The sequence below is a fragment of the Pholcus phalangioides genome, unplaced genomic scaffold (assembly GCF_987345545.1).
Source record: "Pholcus phalangioides strain wild (caught in Gottingen) unplaced genomic scaffold, Ppha-v1.0 ptg000015l_1, whole genome shotgun sequence".
NCBI classification, from domain to species: domain Eukaryota; kingdom Metazoa; phylum Arthropoda; class Arachnida; order Araneae; family Pholcidae; genus Pholcus; species Pholcus phalangioides.
In genome coordinates, this window is record NW_028301608.1 from 72,386,337 (window position 1) to 72,412,888 (window position 26,552).

The window sequence follows — 26,552 nt, forward strand, 5'->3', positions numbered from 1 at the left end:
TTCCCCCCTCACGTTAAAAGAGCCCGTATCTGCTTATAATTGATGGAAAGGTATATTGACCTGATATTCCAAGAGATATTTCATATAAATCCTTTATTTTCTACTTCTTGCAATTGAAGTAGTGGAATACATGGGGTTAAAACTATACCCCATTTCATCAACTGGAGAAACCGCGAGACACCTGTAAAAAGAAGCAACGTAAGCACACCAGCCCCTGTGGGGACCAGGGCATCTCTGGGAAAACCAAAATTTATTGATACAAAGATTACATCATAATTGAAATTATGTGAATCAAAGAATCAAATGCATCAAGTGAAAGTCAAAGTGCAACAAGAACTGATAATAAACAATTATAGAAAATTGTATAAAATCACAAAAGGCACAATCAGAAGTTTGATCAATCAAAGATTGTATGGCAGGACAGAAAGATTATATCACAGAAGGGCCCCAAGGGCCCCAATTTAGCTTTGACAATTCAATCCAGCCACCCCGTCTAATTCACTCTTGAGCAATGATGATCTTGGAAGTTTCTTCTGGGCTTCATTAGATTATGGATTCATCCTTATAATCTACTGTCAGGGTAAAGACGCAGCACTCTTCTTAACAGGGGCGCTGGTACTGGAGTTACGGAGCTGGAGGACACGGATCCCTTATCTTCTTGCTCGAAAAATTTCACCAAGTTTCTTATATTTTCCTTTGATTCTTCTCCACATGCTATGCCAAGCATCCTATATCTGTGGAGGCAAGCAAAAGTGAAAGGGCCTCGTTTCTGGACAGCATATGACGTGGTGCCAGGGCGTGCCATGCTCAAGACAAGAGCATTTATCACTGGTGATCACATTAAAGCAATGTAAGGTTGTCGAAAAAGACCCATGACCGGTGACAAATAAGATGAGCTCCTGCAACAAACCCTGCTTTAGTATCTCCCTTCATGAGTTGATTGATCTTTCTGATGCCTCCGGCCTATTCCAGTTGCCAATTTGCTATCTTTCTTTCTTTCAAAACGAGCACAACTCAGGTCTATCACCATCTGCGGGTGAATTACAACCTAGTGAGTTGTGCCGGAAGTATAACTGTGTGTACCTAACATTCTGGGTGTGTAGTTTCCTTTATCAATGTGTTTGATGTTTCAAGAAGTGAAGTGATTGATGTGTTTGATATTTCAAGTGAGGTGAATGATGTGTTCGATAATTCAAGAAGCGAAGTGAGTGATGTGTTTGATAATTCAAAAAGTGAAGTGAGTGATGTTTAATAATTCAAAAAGTGAAGTGAGTGCTGTGTTATGATTTAATTACGTTCGTACTGTTTGTAGGTCTGCTGCTCTCTGTGGCGAGACTTTTTAAAGGGGAGACTGGTTCGCATTCGCGCCTTGAAGTTGGGAACCACAGAAAACCAACTTCAGCCGACCCCCACTGTAGTGACAGTGGGGTTCAAACCCGGGACCTTACAATGCAAGTCCGTCACTATGACCACTCGCCCACCACAGCGGCTCAATTTGCTATCATGTCCCTCCACAGAAGTAACTTGGCGTAAGAAGCTGGATATGAGAGTTTGTCGCAAAATACTCCAATACAGGTCGCTTCTTTGACCACTGCATCCGCTAGTTCCTTTCCCCATTGGCCATTGTGGGCTTTTAACCAGGAGATGTGTATACAAGTGATGGGTGAGATACAAGTATACTCTTGATCCTTCCGGTCATTGCATTTTCAGAGAGTGGGAATGGCCTGGATGCTCGAACGGCTATCAAAACTTATTACAGTCTGCATCCAGGGCTGCTGTAAATATAGCAAGGACTTCATTAACTGAAAATGAAAGAAAAGTACTGGAACAAACAGTGCAAAATGCATCATTTGTTCTATATCACTGGAAGAAAAAGCCCCCCCCCCAAAAAAAGTAAATGGGCAATATATTTTTTAATTCTGTAGAACAAAATTATACATATATATATGTTTTCATGCATGAACACAAAGAGCTCCAGCACCAGCTTATAACATCATGCATATTATATGTACTACATGCAAATCAAATCCACTAATTTTACTGTACAATAAAACTAAACAATAGATATTTTCTAGGAAAGATATCCTAATATCTCCCTCTCCCAAAATTTTGACACACTTTTTCAGCAGTTGCTATCCTTTATCAATGTCATTTGCTGTTTATTCGGAGATGTTTACTCACAGATGTTGAGAGGAAAAGATTCCTTGTGATACATGTGATGATGCATCAATATTCTCGTTGCCTGAATCTATTTTGAAAAAAAATTAATAATCATTAAAATTGGTGAATGATATTACAACCTTAAAAATATTTACATAAAGTTATTCAAGTCCAATTAGTATTTTTGTGATGTCAAAATAATTTTAATGTTGTTTGTCATGCAATATATTTCCCAATCCTCTACACCAGACAGATCGCCATTCCAAAAAAAAGAAAAGGAAAAAAAGAAAAACCAAATCTGAGATGAATGGTAAAAAAAAAATTATTCCAGTTTTTTAAATTAATTCAAAATAAATTAGGGAAAAACTATTGTGTCTGGAATTGAAGCTATTGAAATTTGCATGAGAACATTAGTGCAATTATTTATGCAATTTATTACTATGCTTATAGTTTACCATCATTACTTGTCACTATGGAATTTATTTGTATAGGGGCTGGAAAAATCTACTTCAGAGCTCAACATTTTGACTGGGCTTGTATTTTTTGCAATATGTCCTATGCTGGCAGAAATGCTGCTGTATTCTGATTTACAAATTGTCAAAATGTGGGTCATTTTTGAGTGGAAGCCTGGGAAGTTACTGGAAAAAATTAAAGTATGGTTCTTCCCCCCCCCCCTCAATCATCCACTGGTATCCCTGTGAATCAAACAAATAATTCATTTCTAAAAACATGCTCAATACAAAGGTTCATCGAAAAAAAAAAGGTCAATTTACCAGCTTATAACTAGGTTCTTTTATTTTCATTATTGATAAAGAAAGCTTGCAAAGAAACCCATTAACTATATACTGAGGATAACAAATGGAATTCAACACATGTTATAAATCTAAAACTACGGGAAAAGATATTTTCTGGATTTCAGGCCTAGTTGAACTCACAGGGACGCCGGAAGTCAAAAATGATTGGTGTTGCTCAAAGTTTATGGGACATTACTCAGTACGGGAGGGGGGGGGGTTTGTCATGACATATATTTCCTATTGACCAAACATCCTTTTTTCAACTAGAATGTCCCGTTTTTTATCCTCAATCTGTATTTTATTTCAGCGATGACGGGTAATTTAACCTACTTTTGTGGAAAAAGATTTTCGCCTCAGTAAAATATGGTAAATCTATGGATGCCTGCTTCAAGGTGATAAAAAATTTAGAGTATTATTTTTAATAAATTAAAATATCGACAGAAGTTGCATATAGCATTTATATGCATTGTCTTTCTATTTCGGTTTGCTTTAAATTGTTTTTAAATGTTATAACATTTGAATCACTATAGTGATTCAAATTTTTTCTGGGCGGGATACTGTGGTCTGACCTAGTGCCTGGGATTTGTCAAGCCCTGCATTTTTCCATCAGATTATTTTGAACAGAAATTTTTTGACAAAGAATTTTGGAATTTTTTGAACCTAATTTTACAAATTACTATTATGCAAGAAGACACTCTCTGAAATAAAAAAAAGTGTGTTTTTTTTTCTCTCCAGAAAGCTTAACGACGTCTTTTCCATCGCTTAGAAATAAAATTTAAGTTGACTGAATTTAGTACTGATAAAAGGATACAAAAATGCATAATAATAAAATAATAAGAAATAATAAAAAATAATAGATAATAATATAGATAATAAATAACTGGATAATTGATAAAATTTCAGAAATAACATGAGGAAACATCAGCGGGCCACGACAAAAGCTTCGAGGACCAAATCTGGCCGTGCGTTTAAGACCCCAGGCTTACAGGGGGCCTTGGCTATACGTAATATGGAAGGCTTGAGCCAGGGGTCTTCAACGCATGGCCAGATTTGGCCCTCGAGGCTTTTTGTCGTGACCCGCCGATGATTTTCAGAAAATGGTTGTCATTGGAAAACATTGAAAAACGATTAGTTCTAGAATTGAAAGAAACAATTTAGGAATTAATTAAAAATAATAATTTCTGATGAAATAAATTCTAGAATAAACGAAAGAAATAATTCCAGAATTCGCGAAAATTCAGAACTACAGAAAGAAATAATTCCAGAATTCGCAAAAATTCAGAACTACAGAAAGAAATAATTATAGAATTTGCGAAATCAACAAGAAAAATAATTTCGTAATTTCTGATAAAAATCATTTCATGATCAACAAAAGTATAATTGCATAATTATTGAAGGAAATAATTTCAAGATATTTTCAGAAGGAAAATAATTCTTATAATTAATAATAATAAGAAAAAAATTAGCACAATAAATAATTAAAGAATAAATTAAAGTGTTTTCAGATTAAAATTTATCTGGTAATTAATTAATTTAATCAGCGATTAATCAAACTTTTTCAGAATAAGTGAAAAAATAATAATTTCAGAATAAATAAGTATTCAAATATTTTTCTCCGGGTTCAACACGGGGCCTATTGACCACTTCTATTAAGATGTCACTAAATAACAAGATTTGGTGGTCTGTGGGCTTCATGGAAAGTTTAAATTGACCCATCGTGTCTGAAAAATTGAAGACCCATGCTGTAAGCTGTTACTTCTAGCTAAGTACGGAACCCATAGAACAACACTTTGGCCAAGGGTCCATGTTTTTAGACAGCCTTGAATAGAGCCAGGACAATTAGAGGACAACAACAGGGGAGTGTAGTGAAGCTCAATAAACTCGAGAATTTTTGGTTTGCTCGGAGTCTTTTTTGTCAGTTTCGGACAGAGCAGCTGGAAGAGAGATAAAACATGTTGGAAAATGACTGATGTCGTATTCACTGGAACCTATCTAGGGGCTGAAGCAATTTAAGCCCCTCTCCCCCCCCCCCAGTAAATTTTGTAAAGGGGCTTAGTCCCCCCAATAATTTCTGAAAGAACAATGTATTGCTGAACCTTTTCTCTCCTGCGTACGCGCTTGAGTCTCGTATATACGCATAGGCATACGCAGAATTTTCTTGGGGGGGGGGGTCAAGTTTTTTCCGGCAAAAGGGGCTTGAGGGGAGTTAGAACCCCAAACCCCCTCCTTTTGCGTACACCAATGTGTATACGGGACAATCAGCAACTTTCATCCACCCCCCCCCCCAATTTTTTCTTCATGTCGACGCCTCTGGCTGATATATGGGGAATAATATACTTGTCTATTATTCTACCACTTCCCCCAAAATAAGTTTCTGGCTACGGCGCTGACTTCAATAATATAATACCTTCTTCTAATCACCAAATTTCTCCCTTCTCTTCCCTACACCTTATTACGTTATTATAAGGAACAATTATTTTTCTTGGCACTCTTTTACCTCCCGTGAAATTTAGAAATTTTCGTATACCGGTAAATCTGTCTCCCGTTATAATCCACCCCCGAATAATTGAGGTTATAATGAACTTTGATTAAATTTTGTCACAAACCATATACATACAGTACACCGTAAGAACTGTTTCAATAAAAAAAAAAAATGATTGTGTTAGCTATTACAGTACTGTTGTGATAGCAAATCAACTTAAATAGACAGACGTCATAGCTTCCCAAATCATAGGCGTACATAGGACCAACTTTTAAAGTGGGCATAAGGAATTTAAAAGTTGGTCCTGCGTACGCCTATGATTTGGGGAGCTATGATGTCTGTCTATTTAAGTTGATTTGCTATCACAACAGTACTCGAACTATGGACCAAAAGGTCTGCCAAAACTAGTCATCTTAAAATTTTTGGTTGCAAAGCGTATGCGCGATAAAACGCAAACGTTAAAAAACGATAAAACGTTGCAATAAAACGCAAATAAAGGGAAAGTTAGGAAAGTGCTCACAAGAATGTATTGGATACCCTGAAGCAGTGCCGTCTTAACGCATGGGCCCACCCGGGCACGGCCCAGGGGCCTCAGGAGAAGAGGGGCCTCACAAAAAGGAGATTCGGTTGAAATTTTCTAGAATTTACGAGGTAGGGCCTCAGGAAAACCAATTGGCCCGGGGGCCCATGATACTCTTAAGACAGCCCTGCCCTGAAGGGGTCAAGGGGTACAAGTTGTGGAACATAGATGAAGACATATTTTTCCCCAGTAGGAATGTGAGGTTTGATGAGACTGTTTTTCCATTCAGGAGGAGTCAAACAGATTGTAAGTTGAAAGGGAGTGAATTAATAGTCAATCTAAATGACCAAGAAGTACAAGTGACACCTCCTGAAGCCTCTCTAAGGGATGCATTGCCCGACTTGGCACACGAGTGAACACATTTCTTGGAAACACGGTGATGGTCGCCAAGGTAAGAAATCGAAGAACGAGGAGCACAACGTCGATAACGGTGCCGAAGAAGACGAGAAGGAAGAGAATGAGCCAAAGACTCGCAAGTCCAGCAGCAGCAAACCAGCTGCAGACAAGGAGGATGAAGCTCATCAACGTTATTTTTCCTTTCGACATGCTTAGGCAAGGAGGAGTGTTACGATATAAGCCTATATAATGGCTGGTTATGCCAAAAGCATGAAGAGTATTGTAGTTGCCCTTTGGCAACATGTTAAGAGGAATGGGTCCTGTAAATAAAGTGTGATGTTGAAGGACGTGCGTTTCCTTGTGTGATTAGTGTATATGATGTATCCAGTCCACCCACCCCGTTGTTTCGCAACAGTACTAACAGCAGCAGCAGTACCACCACCCTTACTCTGATATCTTGTGGAACGACTTGAACTGGGTTTTGGTGGTTTACCATCAGCAATCCATTTACGGCAGTTCTTGACCCAATGTCTTTTCAGATGACAGTAATTACACGTACTATATTTTTTACTTGAATATGTGCTTTCTTCTCTTTTCTGATGATTCTGGGTATTCTGTTTGAAACTTGTAACTAGTGCTTCGTGACCTAATTCACTTTCTCATTGATGTCTGTCCTTAATTCCCGCTCATGAGAACATAGCTGTGTCGTTAAATCATCAACAGTTCTTTTTTCTTCACTTAGTAGCAACCAACTTGATTTAAAGGCATGATAGCTTTGAGGAAGAGCATCAAGTATCTTGCATATCAGCAGCATGGCCCCCACATAGGAGGGGCTGACAGGGCCCCAGGGATGGTGCCAGGGACGGTTATCATTTTTTTGCTTTCACGATATAAATTAACTACAGAAGGGGCCCGTTAAAAAACTGACCAAGGGGCCCACAAAAGATTCCAGCCAAGGGGCCCCACTACAGGATGTGGGGGCCATGATCAGCAGCATATGTGAAAGCTTGGTTTCTTGTTTGCTTTCTAGACTTTTGTTAAGCTCATTCCACAGATTCTTCAATTTGGATAAGTTTGCTGCCATATCCTCAGTTGATGACCACTTGAACTAGAAGAACTCTAAACAAATGTTGTACAGTTGATTTTCAGATGTGGTTTCGAATAGCTTGTGCAACTCTAGCCATACATCCCTAGCACTGTCAAATCTCATTACTTTCTGTAATGTGTCCTCTGTCGTTGAATTTGTTAGAACCATCATAGCACGGTTATTTGCTTTATTATACTCCTTCAAGTCAATCTTGTATTGACTTACAATAGTTTCTGATGATCCATTCAATGGCTTCTCTGGCAGTTGCATCTTCCCATTTACTATATCTAAGGTCTCACCATAGAAACTTAATGCAAATTTTATCCTATATTTCCACAGTGTCCAGTCTCCTTTGCCACTCAATGGCTTGACTTGAATCTTGCCAGCTTCCATACTTAGGACTTTCACTTGTAGGCTTCTTGACAGGAGTTAGGCTTAGGAACTCTTTGTTTACTCACACACACAGCAGAGTCATCATGGATCTTTTGATATAACTAATGATGTGTGTGAGTGTAAGTAATTATAACTAGAATATTCAATTGAAGACAGACACACATATTTAATTGAGATTTAAACACTTAAAGTGAGACAATATCTGTTGCTGTTCAGACTTGAGCAGCCATGTTTTCTATACTGTTGCCAAAACTCAAACTAAATACTTAACTAATACCAGATACCAAAAACAGAAATAAATAAATTGTTTGTCCATTAACATAATATTCTAACAGTGATGTCCGAAAGTTGTTATGCAGGGGCTTGCAAGATGTGTCGTACAAATTCACTGATAGCCAGGAGCTCTTGAGATTATGGATGGCAATCCAAATGTGATTCTCAGGGGCTTTCGTGATGAGTCATACAAATCCCTGTACAGTCCTGTTATAAATGCACTTATTGCACAACTTTTTTCACTAATTTTGAAAAACACACATGGATCGCGAAGCTGATCTTGTTGCTGATTTTGGGTCATGGCTGAAAGGATCAAGAACCCCTGTTCTAGGGGATGTCGGATGAACTTTTTTTTTTCTAACACCTTCAATAATCTAAAATGAGTGCTGCTTTATTTCGCTAGACGCCTACTCACCCTCCCACCTCTACTTGTGACAATACTATTTGGGAAGGCGGTGAATAACCAAATCTAAATAGGAAGGTTAGACAATCATATTTTTTTACTTCAACGAAAGTCTGTGTGGAAAAAACAAAAAAATAAACAACATGGTTTAATAATTATATATTATTTATGATAGAAATGAAACACTGCACTTCCACACGTTTACGCAAACGTGAATTTAAAAAAATGTTTTTTCTCTCCTCCCTCTTTCTATACTCCAAAATTTGCTGCCCCACAGAATTTCCCGCTTAGCCCTCCATAAATACACTACTGTTCACACCCAGAATATTTATTTATACAGCAGGAAGGACCTTTGTTTATTTAAAAGAGTGGATACCTTATGCTGTTTTGATGTTTAGTCCAGATAATGATATTTTTATTATTATTACTAGCTATAATACAAGGCACTGCCTGGGTTTTCTTCAACGAGGTGTGATATCCCTCTCTCATCACATGAATACACAACTCAAAAGTAGGTCCGGCTAATTACGTCGTATTTGATTTCCTGGGCTTCGTATCTCTAAGCGAACTCAGTATTTAAAAAATCGAGAATACAATTTTTTAAATTATCGATGTGGCGGAAAACCCCATCAAATTTCCGCATTTAATACAATAAAATCGGCCACAACACTGATTTCTATGGGGGAATCATCCATTAAAAAAGTGACAAACCATTCTAAAGGCTTATACACGTCTGAAACACACTGCTAGGTAACCAAAGTAAACCTTCCGAAAGTGATTGTTGAGGCCAATGCCGTCTTAACACATGGGCCCACCCGGGCTTGAAGTAGTTGAAATTTTCGAAAATTTGCCAAGTAGGGCCTCAGAAATATCACTTGGCCTGGGGGCCCATGCATGATGCTCTTAAGATGGCCCTGGTTGAGGCCCAAAAACAATTGTTGCCCGACAGTTTTTTGCCCATTTGGGGCATTTATCCTGCTCTGACAAAATTTTAAAGTAAACTATCGTTTAAGTCGGGTCCCATTTGGTATATATACAAAATTTGGCAACGATCGATCTCAAATTGTAGATTTGTATAGAGAACATACACATGACAGAAAATCAATTTTATGTATATAGATTATGCTTTGTTGGTTTTCATCATTTCTATGCTGGATGTATTTGGTGTATATATATATATTTGGTGCAAAAAATCCCTAATGATGACCAATATCAAAGCTATATTGAATCAAAGCCTATGAAGTTTGATTTAGGTGCCCACCCCAGGGTTCTAGTGTTAGCATCACTTCTGTTTGTTCGCTTTTTATACATACTTCGAAGTGTGTGTGCGGGAAAGAACATACACAGCAGCAGGTGAATAATGAATTTTAAATTTCTATATGTATATTTATATTTTGGCAATTTACATATTCTGTGTGAAAAATTCAATTTTCTCTCAGTATTTAAAGTAAAAAAAAAAAAATTGGAAATCCACAATTCACCGCATTAAAGCAATAAAAGTTGTGGAAGTATTTGACACATCAATCATGATATTTTTGAACTGAAAATTTGAGAATTATACATAATCACTGGTAAATGTGATGAATGCGGCAAAATTTATCAAACTTTATCGAGATGATCCGATATTTTATCACTGTTACCAACATATATCGAGAACACTATCTTCAACTCTCCCACATCCCCTTTAGATACGTTTTTGATAACTTAAAAAGTTTGATAAATTCCTTATTCTGCAATAGAAATACAGTGGAACTTTGGTTAACGAGTGGTTTGGTTAATGAGCAATTCTCATAACATGCAAAAATTTTGAACAAATTTTGATTCGATTAACGAGTGATGATTCGCATTATGAGCAAACATTTTGAGCTTCATTTGTTTTTCCGTTATTACAACTGAGCTGATGGGTTTTCCCCCCATCTCTTTCACCCAACACGTGCTGTGAAATTGTGAATAATATTCTCCCCTACAGTATTCAGTCAGCATGGCTAATTCGAAAGATAAACACCCTTACGAACTCGTCTGTTTACGATATGAAACTACACTGCTCAAAACAATTAGGGGAGCAAGCAAAAAAGTGAAGAAAACCGTGCGAGACAGCCACGTATTGGCATACAATGGATAGTACACGCGTATCAATGCGCAATACAGAAAAAAAGACGTAAAAAAATTTGGAATTAAGCTTTAATTCTTTGAAAATATGGAAAAAACATGAAAACATAATTTAGGGAAACAATTTGGTTACATGTAAACGATAAAAAAAAGTACTGTTTAGACATGATGCATGAGTTTTAATAGGGCGTGTGGTCTCCTCAAACAGCTAAGACTGTTGCACACCTGTTTGCCATGAATGCGATGAGGTTATCGATCAGACTTTGGGGAATACTGTTCCACTCCTCAAGAAGTGCAATCTGCAAGTCTCGGACAGTAACAGGCGACCTTGGTTGCGCAGCAATGCGTCGTCCGAGCATGTCCCAAACATGCTCGATTGGATTCAGGTCAGGAGAGCATGCTGGCCATTCCATACGCTGTATTGTTTCAGCTTCAAGCATGTTCTCCACCAGACGAGCTCTATGCGGTCGGGCATTATCATCCTGGAAAACAAAGGAATCTCCAATGACTCCAGCGTAAGGGATGACATGAGATCGCAGTATCTCGTCTGCATACCTTGGGGCCGTCAAAGTGCCATTTCGAATGATATGCAGGTCTGTACGTCCGCCTATGCTGATTCCACCCCATACCATCCAACCAGCTCGTCTGTATTGTGACCTTTCACGAACGAATGCGGGGTTATTTCGAGTGCCCCTGTCCCTCCATACCAGAACACGTCGGGTGTCACACTCCAGACTGAATCGGGACTCGTCTGTAAACAGCACTTGGCTCCAATCATGTTGCTCCCAATCTTGATGTTCAGCAGCCCATCTTCTTCGGGCTGCACGGTGGCGTGGGGTCAACGGAATGCAGACCATTGGCTTACGTGCATGAAGCCGATTACGTACTGTTTGGCTGGACACCCTTCGTCCTGTTGCCAAGAGCAACCGGCTTTGCAGCTGCGTAGCATTCTTTGTTCTGTGTTGACGGGCTGTTAACCGTATATACCGTAGGCTGATTGCATTATTTAACGCAACCTTAGGGGCTTGCACATGAACAAGGGCCACCATTTTGTAAGAGATTGTGTCATTGAGGAAGACCGTGGGAATGGAGATGCATAAGCCCAAGATTCAACAACTAGTGGAGGAACATGGTCACATACACAGACAAACTTATGGATCTCCATTGCGCACAACAGCTTCTGCATGGGATCTCGTCTGAAGAAAACAAAACAAATCCTTCACTTCAAATGCGATTGAGTACAGCGTGGTAATCTACCAAACTTTGTAGAAGAAAATCACACCAAACAGGTAGCAGTGAGTAAACGATAGCGTGATTTCCCATTTTGGAAAAAAAAAAACCCGGCAAAAACAAGTGATAGATAGGGTTCCTTTTTAAAGTCGCATAAAAAAGTTTATAGGCACAGAGTGCAGTACGTAAGTCATCCAAACTATATTCGTTTAGACATTAGAGTAAGTTAATTTGTAAACATTATCATATTGTATGTTTGCTTATGGCATTATTTTTAAATTATTTTATGTCTTATTTTCTATATCATTATTGTGTTGCAATATTGTGGAACGAACTATCCAAGTTTCCATTATTTCCTATGAGAAAGCTCGCTTTGTATAACGAGTGATTTGGATAACAGCACGTTGGCGGAACCAATTAAGCTTGTTAACAGAAGTTCCACTGTACATCTATAACCTTTTTATATAACTTCTATACCTTTTTTTCATACATATGAATCATTGAAAAAGCTTCTATTTATAAATAATGGTATAAATAATTTATACCATCTTGCATGGAGGAAAAAAATTGTCAACTAAGGATCAAGTTAAGAAGTGGAGTCACCAAATTCTTAACTTATTTTGAATGGGGGGGGGGGCAAATTTCCATTTGCCACATTACTCAGGGTGCACAATGAGGCGGCCTACCATTACCTCTTTTCATTTGTTTTTACCTCTTTTTTACCTCATTTTACCTCTTTCAATTCTGACATCACTGTCAGAATTGACATGTTCACAATATAAACAGTGAACATAATAATGGATGCAATAAGCATACATAAATTTTTTTGTCAAACCACATTCAGGGTCAAGTTCAACAATTTATTTTGTGAAAAACTGATCTCAAATAGAGGTGAGAATTGAAGATTACTCTGTATTTCATACAAACTGGTTAAAAAAATTAATGATTTATCAAGACTGATTCCAGACTGTTCCAGAAGCAACTTATAGTAATAATTTAATATTAACTCACCTGTATTTTGCTGTAATGATACAAGATGGTTACCAGCCATATTTGCTATTGTGTCTGTGGGTAGAGTTGCGCTAACAGTTATCACAGGCATGCCTGGCAAGCTAAGCGTTGTTGTCAAAGGTTTAGCTGGTGAGGAGTCAGTTATAAGTTCTACAGGCGAAGCTAAAACAAATTACCATGAAATGAAAATAAATCAAATACATATAATACACATAATATACATATAATACACATAATATACATATAATACACATAATATACATATAATACACATAATATACATATAATACACATAATATACATATAATACACATAATATACATATAATACATCAAATACATATATACACTTTGCATATAAAATTATTTTAATAGTTGTTGACAGAAAACAATAAGATGTATATCGATTGCAAAAAGAACATGAAAATTTAAGTATGTTACTTTATTCTATGCAAAACCAATAATTAGGGTCGAAATACACATTTTCCTGTAAAATCGTGCAAAGTTGAAAAGTTTGTGACAGCACTAATGTTCTGATGATGATGTGAGAAAGCTTGTAGAAAGACACTGAGAGAGCTAGAATCTTTTTTTCATGGAATCTTTCTTTCATTTTATTTGTTATGACAGTGTTTTCATTTCCCGGAGATCGAAATCATATAGACAAAAAGTGCACAATCGCCCAGGTCAATAAGACAGTCACCTAAAGTACCAAAGGATGTTTCGAGGTTTTGCAAGTTTGATACCCTTGTCAGAAACTTTCCTCACACAGGGGTACAACAGAAATGGCGACATGACCACAGAGAAAGATTGCTACCGCAGGGAGTCCCACAACGAGGGGTTAGTGCACCAACCTCTCGTGAGTATAAAAAAAGGCTGCCATTCAGAACCCGCAATAAATTATAGGTCCCAGTCTAATTGTGTCTTACACAAATTTCAATAGATTTTAATTTTAACTTTGTTATCTGAATTTCATCTACTGTAATTTATCAACTAGCACTAATACCTGGTTATGTATTAGTAGCATTAAAGATAAGCCAAACCATTGTAAAAGAAATTAAACAAGTCTGAAACACTGTAACCAAGGTAAACATCCTAAGAGCCATTGCTGTGGTTTACTAAACATTGTTGCACAACAGTTTTTTTACCATTCCAGGAGTTTGTCCCTTAAAGTAACCTATTATTTATGTCGGGGTCATTTTTGGTTTATATACAAAGTTTGGCAATGTTATATACAAACTTTTTAATAACAAATTGTATCTCGAATTCAAAATAAATATTTATTACACAAGTGCAGGGCCTCCCACTCTAAAAATTAGAAAAAGTAGGATGGGGGAGGGTACACCCCCTTGGACAACATAATCGTAGCATAACACTAGCACAGGGGTGGAAAATGAAAATTTGATTTTTGTAGCAGGAAAAATTATTTTCGTAACAGAAAAAATGTTGTTTTTGTAGCAGCATTTATCAGTTTTGTATCACTTTAAAATTTTGGCAGTAAATAAAATCGTTTTTATATACATATATGCAGTAGCATATATACACAGTATTACACATTTTACTTCAAAAAACAATGTTATTTCAGCTCAGAAGAAAGGGGTGTCTCCCCCCCCCCCAAGGTACAAAATACATAGAGACTTCTCTAGAAGAAATAATTATATTTTTTTAAAATCATAAAAAATTGAGGCATTTTAACATAGACTATTTTAACACACAGTATTTCAGATTTCAAAAATAATTTGAAAATGAGTGTTTTAGCTTGTAAACTTGGTAATCACTAATTTAAAAAAAATCACCAATGGAGAAACCCGAAACACTCATTAGAAAGGTAATTATTTTTCTTGTTTTTTTGCCACTGATGCAAGTCTGAGTTGTGCTTTTGTACTCTCATGTTTCAAGCATTTTTGAACGTTTGATCTTGCTTCTTTTACCAGAATTTACCCATTTCATATTTAAAATGATAAGTGTTTCCTTTTGAATTCGCTCTTGACCATTACCTCAGTTTGATTCAACATACTTTGAGAGGACTTCTTTTGCTGGGTCATTCTTAGAATATTTATTAGAAATTTAATAGAGTAATTAAAAACTAGATTTAAATTATTTTAACTTAAACCATCGTAATTTAAACTAGAATTAAATTATTTTAACTTAAACCATCGTAATTTAAACTAGAATTAAATTATTTTAACTTGAACCATCTTAATTTAAACTAGAATTAAATTATTTTTAATTTAAACTACAGAAATAAAAACTATAAAATAATGATTAAACTATTAAAAATTTAATAGAATGATTCTATTTTCACAAAAAATTCAATCCGAGTACATCTGTTTTCACTCTTTATTTTCAACCGATGTGTGATTACTCTGTGTATTTTATTTTCCAGCATCTTCAACAGATTTTCAGTCTCTTGTTTTACTTCCAAGTTTTCTATTATTCATTGTCTACTATTCTCTTGATATGCCATTTCCTTTTACGCCATTCACCAACATGTTTAGTGTTTAATGGAAAATGGTTTGCAGATGTGCATTAATTGAAATTACTTTGTCTAGACCACGGTTGTGGCTGGTTTCAAAGGAACGAAAAGATAATTCATGTGAGTGTTGCGCTTGTTATGTGTTCAAGTGTTGCGATCTACGATCTATCTTCCAAATCAAAAATGAGAATGATAAAGCAGGAGAGACAGATAACTTATTGAATTACAGATCTATATCAATTCTTCCCATTTTTTCAAAAGTAATAGAAAAGTGTATGAAAAAACAGCTCATAGGTTTCTTAAATTATCAGAACTATCTATCACCTAACTAATATGGGTTTAAAAAAAAGTAAAAATACAGAAATGACCATTTTAGAACTACCTAATTATTTGAACACCTGGTTTAACTATAATAAATATTCAATAACTGTTTTTCTGGATTTAAAAAGAGCTTTTGACTATGTGGATCTAATGATATTAACAGAGAAATTGTCACTAGCTGGTATACGAGGTAGCACATTAGACTGGTTTAAAACATATTGCTTTAATAGAAAACAAGCAGTTAAAATAGGTGAGGAAATCAGTACATTTCTAGAAGTAAAAAAAGGAGTATCCCAGGGATAGGTTCTCGAGCTGATCTTGTTTCTTGTTTATATAAATGACATATTCAAACTGAATATAAATGGTAAATTAATTTCTTTCGCTGATGACACAATACTGTATGTTGAAGATACCGAAATTACAAATTTACTAGAAAAAGTCAAAGAGGACCTATTCTAAATCAACAATCGGCTCAAGAAAAATAAACTTAAACTAAATATACAAAAGACAAAAAACATATGCTGAAAAACAAGAAAAATAAATAATCTAACTAACATAAAAATTAAAATCCACGATCACTGTCCATGCCAATATATTTCACAATGCAACTGTTACGAGATTGAAAGAGTTCAGGAATATAACTATCTAGGAATAATAATACAAGATAACCTAAAATGGAACTCGCAATATGAGAAAATAATAAAAAAACTAAGAACATAGGCCGCCATTTTATATAGATTAAAAAACACAATCAACAATAACTTTCTAAAAGATTTATTTTATGCTTGGATTTATTCAATAGTAACATATGAAATTACTGCCTGGGGAGGTGCTTATCAAACAGATATACAAAAGCTTGATAATATATATAATAAAACTAGCTGATACCCGGCGACGTTGCCCGCCCCGTAAAAAATTTATATACGTATAGCTTATTATTTATTTCTTCATCAAAAAAATTTCTGCATCAAGTAAGAGAAAATTACTTTTATATTTAAATATTTTAATTAAAATCTTCAGGCAATCGCTTGTGGATACACAATATTTTTTCTTTTTCCATCTGGTGTGTAGATGTACAAATTTTTGCTATTACCAACATGCGAACAGGTGACGAAAAGGTGTGAAAAACAGGACTCAAGTAAGTTGATACCTGCCACTGCTAACAACTGGCCTTGCACTTTGTTGATTGTCATGGCAAAAGCTAAACGAATCGGGAACTGTAATCGCTTGAAAGTGAATGGCATTTCTTCGGTGATGATTGGGATACGTGGAATGAAGACTTCTTTTTCTTTGTAACATCCAGTTAGAATCGTTGCTTCAATGATGCAATTTCTTCACGCAGAGTCTGTTGCCATAGCAGAGTATCTGTGTCTCCAAATTTTCTTAAAAGCATTACAGGTGCTCCGACTTTGAGGGTCAAATTGTGTGGTGGCACACCCGGAATATCCAAAGAGTTCAGAAATTCTGCAGGATACAGAACTGTCTGCGCTGTGTCTGTGACAGTGTCAACCGATTTGTAAGATGTGGAGTCTCCCAGAATAATTTTTAGGATTTTTTCGTTGATCTTGTTCACACTGTCATTTTTCGGTGCCAGAATCGCTCTCTCACAAAGCCATTCATGGTTTCGGTGATTTTGTTGAATGTTTGGGAAGACTTTGTCTGCAAGTTCTTGAACTGAATTTAACAACTGGCAAGATTCATTTGGGAACGTAATCAGTCCAGCGCTTGGGTCTACGGGAATACTTCCATTGCCAAGTTTGATCAACTGATGTGAAAATGATAGCAGTGCTGAGTCATTTTGCAGTTGAACTCACATGTTGGTGGATAATGATAACTTTTTAACTTCGTACCAGAGTGTTAACTTTGTGCCAGAGTTTTTTAAATTGAAACTATACCTATACGATGGGCGGTTGATAAGATAAAGGCCGCATTATCACTTACAGGCCACCCTGTATATAGGCTAGCTGAAATACCCGGCGCTTCCCGGATTTTCTTCAATTACTGGGAGGATTGGAAAAGTGACAAACCGTTATAAAGGAATAAACTGTTATAATAACAGAATTAAAGGTGTGACAAACCATTGTAAAGGCATATATTCACGTCTGAAATGCATTGTTGGGAACCACGATAACCAAAGTAAACGTTCCGAAAGTAATTGTTGAGGCCCCAAAACCATTGTTGCCCGGCAGTTTTTTGCCCATTTTGGGCATTTGCCCAGCTCTGACGAACTTTTAAAGTAGCCTACGGTTCAATCCCGGACCTGTTTGGTATATATGCAAAATCTGGCGACGATCGGTCTAAAACTGTAGATTTGTATAAAGAGCATACATACATACATACTTTCACATTTATATATAAGATAAGGTCCATAATAACAAATATCACTGCAAACAATTTAATGCAACAGAATGTCACGAACTAACTATAAGACAAAACTATATTTATAGAATAATAAAATTTTCATTCTTAAACAATAAATTGGCTAGAAACAAAATAAAATAGAACCTCATCTAGATTGAATAACATATATCAAGTGCCGAAAACAAATAAAACATTATTCCAAAAGAGTTATAGATATACAGCCCCAAAAATAATGAACCTATACCATGCAATTAATCAGACAAATAATAACATAAGATCTAATCACAATATATTTATATTCTCAATAAACACTTGTCTGGAATTCATATATCAAGTGCCGAAAACAAATAAAACATTATTCCAAAAGAGTTATAGATATACAGCCCCAAAAATAATGAACCTATACCATGCAATTAATCAGACAAATAATAACACAAGATCTAATCACAATATATTTATATTCTCAATAAACACTTGTCTGGAATTCATATATCAAGTGCCGAAAACAAATAAAACATTATTCCAAAAGAGTTATAGATATACAGCCCCAAAAATAATGAACCTATACCATGCAATTAATCAGACAAATAATAACATAAGATCTAATCACAATATATTTATATTCTCAATAAACACTTGTCTGGAATTCATATATCAAGTGCCGAAAACAAATAAAACATTATTCCAAAAGAGTTATAGATATACAGCCCCAAAAATAATGAACCTATACCATGCAATTAATCAGACAAATAATAACACAAGATCTAATCACAATATATTTATATTCTCAATAAACACTTGTCTGGAATTCATATATCAAGTGCCGAAAACAAATAAAACATTATTCCAAAAGAGTTATAGATATACAGCCCTAAAAATAATGAACCTATACCATGCAATTAATCAGACAAATAATAACATAAGATCTAATCACAATATATTTATATTCTCAATAAACACTTGTCTGGAATTCATACTACAACAATAATAGATCATAAAACACAAAATAAATCATTCTAAAAAAAGGGGGGGGGGAGAAAATTTAAAAATATAATCATTTCAGCTATTAACTGAAAAATACATGTGATTATATGCCAACTGAATAATTTATTATGTTTGTATTTACATATATATATATATGTGTATGTTTTTCTTTGTTTAGCTAAAAAAAGGAAAAACAAGGGAAAAAAACTAAAAATATAAACGATTATATAAAGACTTTATAAACTATTTAACCAAGTAATACAACAAGGCTGTTGCATAATCCAATTAACTCTTGAATTAAATTTATATTGACCCACTGGAAGGACTTGTAGTCCCTTGGGGTCACAGAGTGTCTGTTATTGTAATGTCATTTTTTTCCCTTATGTTTTGCAGTTGTTTTGATTGTATGTTTTCTGTGTAGTGTTCAGTCCAATAAAAAAAAAAAAAAAATTTGATATATATCAAATTTCTTGAGTAAGAAGTATAGAATGCAATCCCCGTCTTTCTCACTCTTATTTTTTTGGATATCTTATATATTTGACTGTATTTATGTGTGGTTTTCTTGTGATCTGATCAATTTTAAATTTCAGAGAGCATGACAAATTTATGGTTGCAAATTAATGACATCAATTTCCCAAAGTTCATAGCGAATACTAATTTTTATCTACTCAAGTCAAGATATGAGTGCTGTTTTTTACCTGGTTGGTCTGTTGCCAAGTATTACCAATTAATGAACCCTGGACGGATCGTACGATCCCTTGGGTTAATATTGGAATGTAATGTGTGTTTTTGTGCTCTGTATTTGTGTGTCTTAATGTGTTAATTAAATTCCAAAAAAAAAAAAAAAATGAGGCACTGTCATTTTTAGCTCTTTGCTGAGTTTATGCCTCTGCAGCCCTAAAGATAAAGAAGACAATGGAATCAAATATAGAACAGGCCTATGAATCCAACTGCTTTGTAATGAAAACTGTTGTTTCATCTACACACAAAATGTGCACCATAATTTTGAATGATGATTTGCTAGTTACTGTACGAAACTATGAGATACTTGACTAAGATACTTGATCCTTTATGTCGCACCACGGTCATTTTCTGCACACGAGGGCAAATTAGACCAGGACCTACAATTTATCGCTGATTCCGAGCAGTACTCATCGAGAGGTTGGTGCGCTAACCCTTCGATGGGGGACTCCCTGCGTAGCAATTTTTTGCTGCAGTCAAGTCGCCGTGTTTTGTTGTACCCCTATGTCAGGAAAGTTTTCTGACAAGGACGAACCGGTTTTCGAACTTGCGACACCTCTAAACACCCTTTGGTACTTTAGGCGAACATCTTATCGACCGGGCTACCGCGCCCAAAAACTAAATACAAAATTATTTTTTCCATCCAGACCAAAGTTTTTAATGACTACGTGTGACTACGAAACATACTTATTGAACCCTCAAACTAAGCAAATGAAAAATTAATAAACCAAATGACCCACATACGCCCCCCCCCCAAATAACCTTGAAAACGATACAAGTTCTGCTTTGGCAGGATCATTAATTCCAATCTGCAACATTTGTACTACTTTGACTATCAATGATTCCCTGCTCAATTAAAACCCATTGCACAAATTTTGTAGATAGGATTTGGTAAAAAAACCGGAAAAGTAGGACAAAAGAAGGACATTTTACCAAAAAGTAGGATGAGTGGGAGCCCTGCAAGTGTTTAAGGAGTTAAAAAATTAACATAATTTTTTTATTACAATAAATTGTTTGGTTCTCAAAGCAACTTAGACCTCATCATTGAAAAGTTTGGTTTCATTTTCATATACTCAGTTTTACGAGTTTATACAGTACAACGTAATACAGTACTCATTTTTACGAGTTTATACAATATTTTAAGTTAACACGTTAAAAACTGTCAGATTAATATATAAATTGCTTTATAAAAATAAATCAACAGATTTAATAAATCATCAGTGGCAGCTTGTGGTCAAATGTTCTTGGGGGGGGGGGCGCCAAAACAAAATTTCAATAAGAGATACTAATAGTCAATTGCCAAAAATATACCTTTTCTAATTCATTTATTCTAATCTATTAGATAATTTATATATTGAAATTTTATTTTTAATATGTCTGTTCAAATAAAAAAAATTCAAGCTCAGCCTTAGCTGTATTGAAATGCAGTACAGCATGCCAGACCACAAATTTTTTCAAAAGATGCTGAATTTATACAGGGTGCCTCAGCTACCAGGTTTAAGAAGTTCTAGAAAGTGTAGGGCACACTCAGGCGAATCAGACTGGCATAGCAATGCGGAGTCAGAAATGCTTTCCTTTTCGTACACAAAAAACACACTGCATAAGTGAATATGAGATTGCAGACGCACAAACAAAGGGTAACCTGAATCCAAAAAGGTTTAAGAACCACTGCTTCAAACAAATAAGTGTGCACCAAAAATTGTTGTATGTGTCCATAATCTATTTAAGTATCTCTGAGGCATGTTTGTAATGCCATTGCTCATCTTCCGAATCAAAGTGAAAGTGGCAGGTGTATGAATCTAGTGAAATATTTTTTGTTTTATTATCTACCAGCTTCCTTTGGAGATACTATATAAAGGGGAGTTCTGCTCAAAGTTGAAAAACTTAAAAAGGCATTGCGCGTAGTATATGTATAGTTATTTCTAGTGAAATAAATTCATGTGATGTGTTTTATAACAAATCAAAGAAGAATGGAAATGTCGAGTGATGAATGGTACAGAGACTAGGGTTCTCTCAAACTTTTTCCATCTGCGGTGCCCTGTTACTTTAATCAATGGTACGAAACAATACGAACAAATACAATTGTTTTGTCACTAGTCTCTCCCGCACCTCGTGGTTGCCTTACTATGTGTTCGGCCTGACTGAGAGGAAACCGTACCCACATATTAGACTCATTTTTGGTTCGATCTCGCAACATGGATTTCAGACATTCCTTCAATGATGGGCTTTACTGACAATTATGAGTACATACTATCACTTTTGTATGGTACATCTCTTTCCCTGTTATAACTGTGTATTCGTACCAAATTTCATTGGTCCACGGCTGCCCAGAGCAGTTTAACAAACAATCTCTTTAAAAAATCTTCAGGATGCTCCGCGGTGCCAATAACTAATAAGTTCTTGGAAAGTTAGAGAACCATCTGTGTCAGACTATTCTGGGCAGTAACGAATAAATTATGACAAAGTCGGGCGGGGGGGGGGGGGGACATGGGTGCCAAAAGTTTAAGAAACACTGGATTAATTGGAGTGGAGATTTACGTGTCATGAGTTAACAAACACACCCCATAACTTTTTCCAGGGAATAATTTCTCCGATTCACCACACTGCTGTATATGCATAATGATGAAACAAACAGTGATTCGTAGAAAAGAGAAACTACACCATGAAAAAGACGTTATTTAGGCGTCTTAGTTACTCTCTTAGTCTTTACTCTTTAGGCGTCCTAAGACGCCTAAAGAGAAGGTGATACTTCTTGGAGCTTGAATCCTAGCCATTACTTCATAGTGTAACAATGTAACGTTACTTCCCGGGTTCTATTTTTATCTTCCAAAATAATTTGTCTAGACAGACGACAACAATGATTCAACAACTATTTCGTTTTCTTAAGACTTTTAATTCAGCGTTAATCTTTATATTGTACAACATTTTAAGCCAACAGTAAATTTGCTTTAGAGTTTTAGCGTTAACATATCACAGATTTCAAACGTTCTCACCTGATCGTTCCATCGATTACAGCCTTCTGGACGTAACAGTCACAAGAACGCAAACAGTTCACTTCTTGATTTATCCGTGCGGTCTTCTGGAGAGGGGGAGGCTCCAATGCAACAGCATCAGGCGAGGTGAACCCGACAAATAACCCTTAATGGATGAGAGCAGACATCTCGTAGACACTTCAACACAGAATGAGCGACTTTTGACTAGATAAAGAGGACAATCAACGGATCGATCGGTGCCTCAGCACCCTGCTAGATTATCAACTCATGGCTCGAACGAGGCGGGATGAAATGAAATGTAACGTTCAAGGATCAATGGATCGATCGGTGCCGAGGCACCCTGCTATATTATCAACTCATGGCTGGAATGAGGTGAAATGTAACGTCCAAGGACCAACGATCAACGTGACTGTTCGTTGCACACTACCGGCATATAAAAGAAAATTTCCCCACCTCGCCTTACCGGAACCAATCCATATCGAAACTCGGCGCCGCTAGAATCGACGTAACATTTGAAAATTTACATATTCACATGAACTAAAAAATATTGCATGAAGCAGTGGTTCCTAAACCTTTTTGGATTCAGGCCACCCTCTGTTTGTGCGTCTGCAATCTAGTAGTATGTGATAATCACTGTGATTGTGTGGGCATCATGATGGATTCATCCCAGTTTGAACCCCACTAGTGGCGGTTGACTGAAGAGAGTGTTATTATTTTAAATTTCTAGGTATGAATGCTAACCGATCTTTCGTTTGGAAAGCCTTCCTGCAAAGAGCAGGCAAGCTTTCACCGTGGTATTTGCACAACACGAAACTTATGATGTGATAAAACATAAGTTAGTGATGTTTTCTTTCATAACATTTTACACAATTCTCTGCAATTATTATCACCTGAACGTTAATTGTCAGCCTGACACGTGATTGACAAATGCAAAGAATGCCACCAAACGACGAGGCATCGGCCAGTTTTACTTCTAATATGGAAGACAGATGGCAAAACTTCTCGAACTAAAACCATGCATAACTATGACATCATATATGTTATGGTCACACATAACATAAGAAAGAACTTCCATAATGTCTTGGAAGTACATGCACGATTGAGTAGTAGTAGTGTATAAGTGATATGTGCTTACGATAACAGTGTAACATGATGAAAGCAATTAAATGGAAGCATGAAGATTTCTCTGTACTTTCATATCATATAACTTGGGATAATTTTAGGGAGAGAAAAAATATTTCTTCCTTTCTATTTTATTCTGCTATCATTTTTTATATTTTCATCTCAATTTTTTTCAAACTACCTTTTAGGGTGACTTCCCATTGTTTTTGGTGTTTGCATTTGTATAAGTGTGCAAAACACAAAATGGAATTTAAAATTAATTAAAAATTAAAATGCATTAATCAATTGAAAGGTAATTAATTTAATTTGAAAAATAACAAACTGAAAACAAAATAAATTTGATTCTTTTAAATTGGGAAATTTAAAGTTCTTTCCACTAATGCATAATTTTAAGTTTGCGCCTTAAGCACGTCAAAAAAATGACGCCTTTCACAATTTCGCTCCCCCACGGACCAAAACCTGGCTACACTACTGGCCCCACCTCCCCCTTGTCATCAAAAGTCAGCAAATCTGATACCCCCCCCCCCGATGCTGACGTAATACTTGAAGGACCCCTATGCATAATTATGAAACAAATAGCGATTCATAGAAAAGAGAAACTTCACCTTGAAAAAAAAGACAATGTTTCTGAAAAAGTCACATTTTAACATAAAACTATGCACTATCACAGTATAATATATATAATATAGTATAATATATTGCTGTGCAAATATAGAAGACTATAATTTCCTCTCCCATGCTCTACATATCAGAGCGCTATTGACCCAAGATTACAGATTTTTTATTTACCCAACTTTACGAAAAACTCAAGAAACCCCCTTTTGTGCACCAAAATCTTGGGTTTTTTAGGGCTCAAATGCTCATATCTGTTTTCCACCTTTTCTTAGTCTTTGACACTACCCTATACACAAGCTAGTAGTTCTTGCCAAGGCAACTGCAGATAACATGACATTTCTAGGCGTTATGAATCTAGCTAAGTCTCCCCCCCCCCATACATAAAGTATTTCTAGGACCTCAAGCTCTACATAAGGCGCCCAAAGAAAAGGCGATACTTCTTGGAGCTTGAATCCTAGCCATTACTTCATAGGTTCAGTGGTCTGTCCACAATAGGTTCCCGTGCCTAATTTCTTCAAAAAGTGCCTTAGTCAAAGATATTGGTGGCCCTCCAGAACAGAATGAGCATTTCGTGAACGCCATATCCTCATATCTATGAAAGGTATGTCTAGGAGCTCTACCGAGAACGAGCAATAGCAAGTGGAAAAAGAGCTACAAGCGGGCAAGATTCTGCCCTTTAATAAAGGTGGGGAACAGAGGCTGATATGAACATGCTTCCAAATGAAAACCTCCACTTTTTTTTTTCCTTCTCTTAAGGATTAGTACGAATCCAATCACACTGTGAAACTGCACACAAGAGGCGCAAATGCAGATTTTTTTTTACTCATCAGTCAGGGAAGGTAGAAAATGAAAAAGTAAATATTTTTCAAGTTTTTTTTAAAGATCAAAAGTCATTTAGAAAAATAGGCACCAATGTAAGCAAAATTTTGATTGGGGGGAAGCATCCCCCCCCCCTGGCTACACCACTGGGTGGGGCTTGAAGGTTGCTTACATCATCAACCACACTTTTTGAAGATATGAAGTATTCTAAGCTGCTGACGAAATTTTTCTGACGGGGGGGGGAGTCAAAAATGGCTAAAAATCTGCTTACGTAATACTTGAATAGCCCCATATCGGAGAAATTATTCCCTGGGAAAAAGTTATGGTTGGTGTGTTTGCTAACTCATGACACGTATATTGGAGAGGAGATCTCCTCCCCAATTAATCCCAGTATTTCTTAAACTTTTGACACCTGTGACCCCAACCCCCCCCCCCCCGACTTCATCATTTATCCGTGACTGCCCAGAATAGCCTGACGCAGGGGATTCTCGAACTTTTTCCACCCGAGATGCCTCTTTCCCCTATTCAATGGTTATCCGCAAGCTCCGCCTGCTCCCTAAAGCTGTTTAACAAAAAATATTTTCGAAAAACCTTTGTCAGGGTCACCGCCCCCGTGGTGCCTCTGGCGAAGATTGGTGGTGCACCAGGGTGTCGCGGTGCATAGTTTGAGAACCCATTGGTCTAATGTAAGAAAAACCCACTACACAAAGAACTGAATAAGCTTGCATCAATACACCAACACGTTGAGACGTCCTTCAAAAAAAAAGGGTGGCGATGAGCCACGAGCACACACACTCTGAGAATCCGTTGAATATTTCTGAAATAAAATAATAAAAATGCACTACATATACTCATCGCTTTTTAAAGCAGAATTCAAAGCGGTATTTGTTTCTTTATTTCCCACAACAACACATAGGTGGTCTACGCAGGGTCGTCTTACGAGCATCAAAGGGACTTGTGTAAGGCCCTTTACCTCTTCAGAAATTTCTGTCTAACAGATCTCTCTCACACTCTCGAAAATTTTAACTGGATGTCATCTTCATGAAGTCCCTTTTGCACTTGAGGCACCTGGACCGGGGCTGAAATTGTTCATGTATTACAAGGAAAGTTTAAAAGTAACTGAAGATACATACGTATACTATTTCAGAAAAAAAAAGTATACACGAAACGTTGAGTCTGCTCTTAAAAGATTATCTAGTGTTTTTTCAAGTAGCACTTATCTCCGAGGGCTTACAATATGAACTATGGTGTCGTGAGGTCAAATTA

General features: G+C 36.3%; 1 protein-coding gene across 2 annotated transcripts in view; it reads right to left on the bottom strand.

The window, feature by feature from the left end:
* Positions 1-233: 233 nt before the first annotated feature.
* Grasp65 (Golgi reassembly-stacking protein 2) overlaps positions 234-26,552 on the bottom strand; it is a 525,443-nt gene continuing 499,124 nt past the window's right edge. For both annotated transcript variants that reach the window (XM_089244269.1, XM_089244268.1), the window contains 2 exons: positions 12,859-13,020; positions 234-2,248 (listed from right to left, as the gene is read on the bottom strand). In XM_089244269.1, the coding sequence (XP_089100395.1) occupies positions 2,178-2,248; positions 12,859-13,020 (233 nt within the window). In that variant the 3' untranslated portion in view covers positions 234-2,177. The remainder of the gene's footprint in view (positions 2,249-12,858; positions 13,021-26,552) is intronic.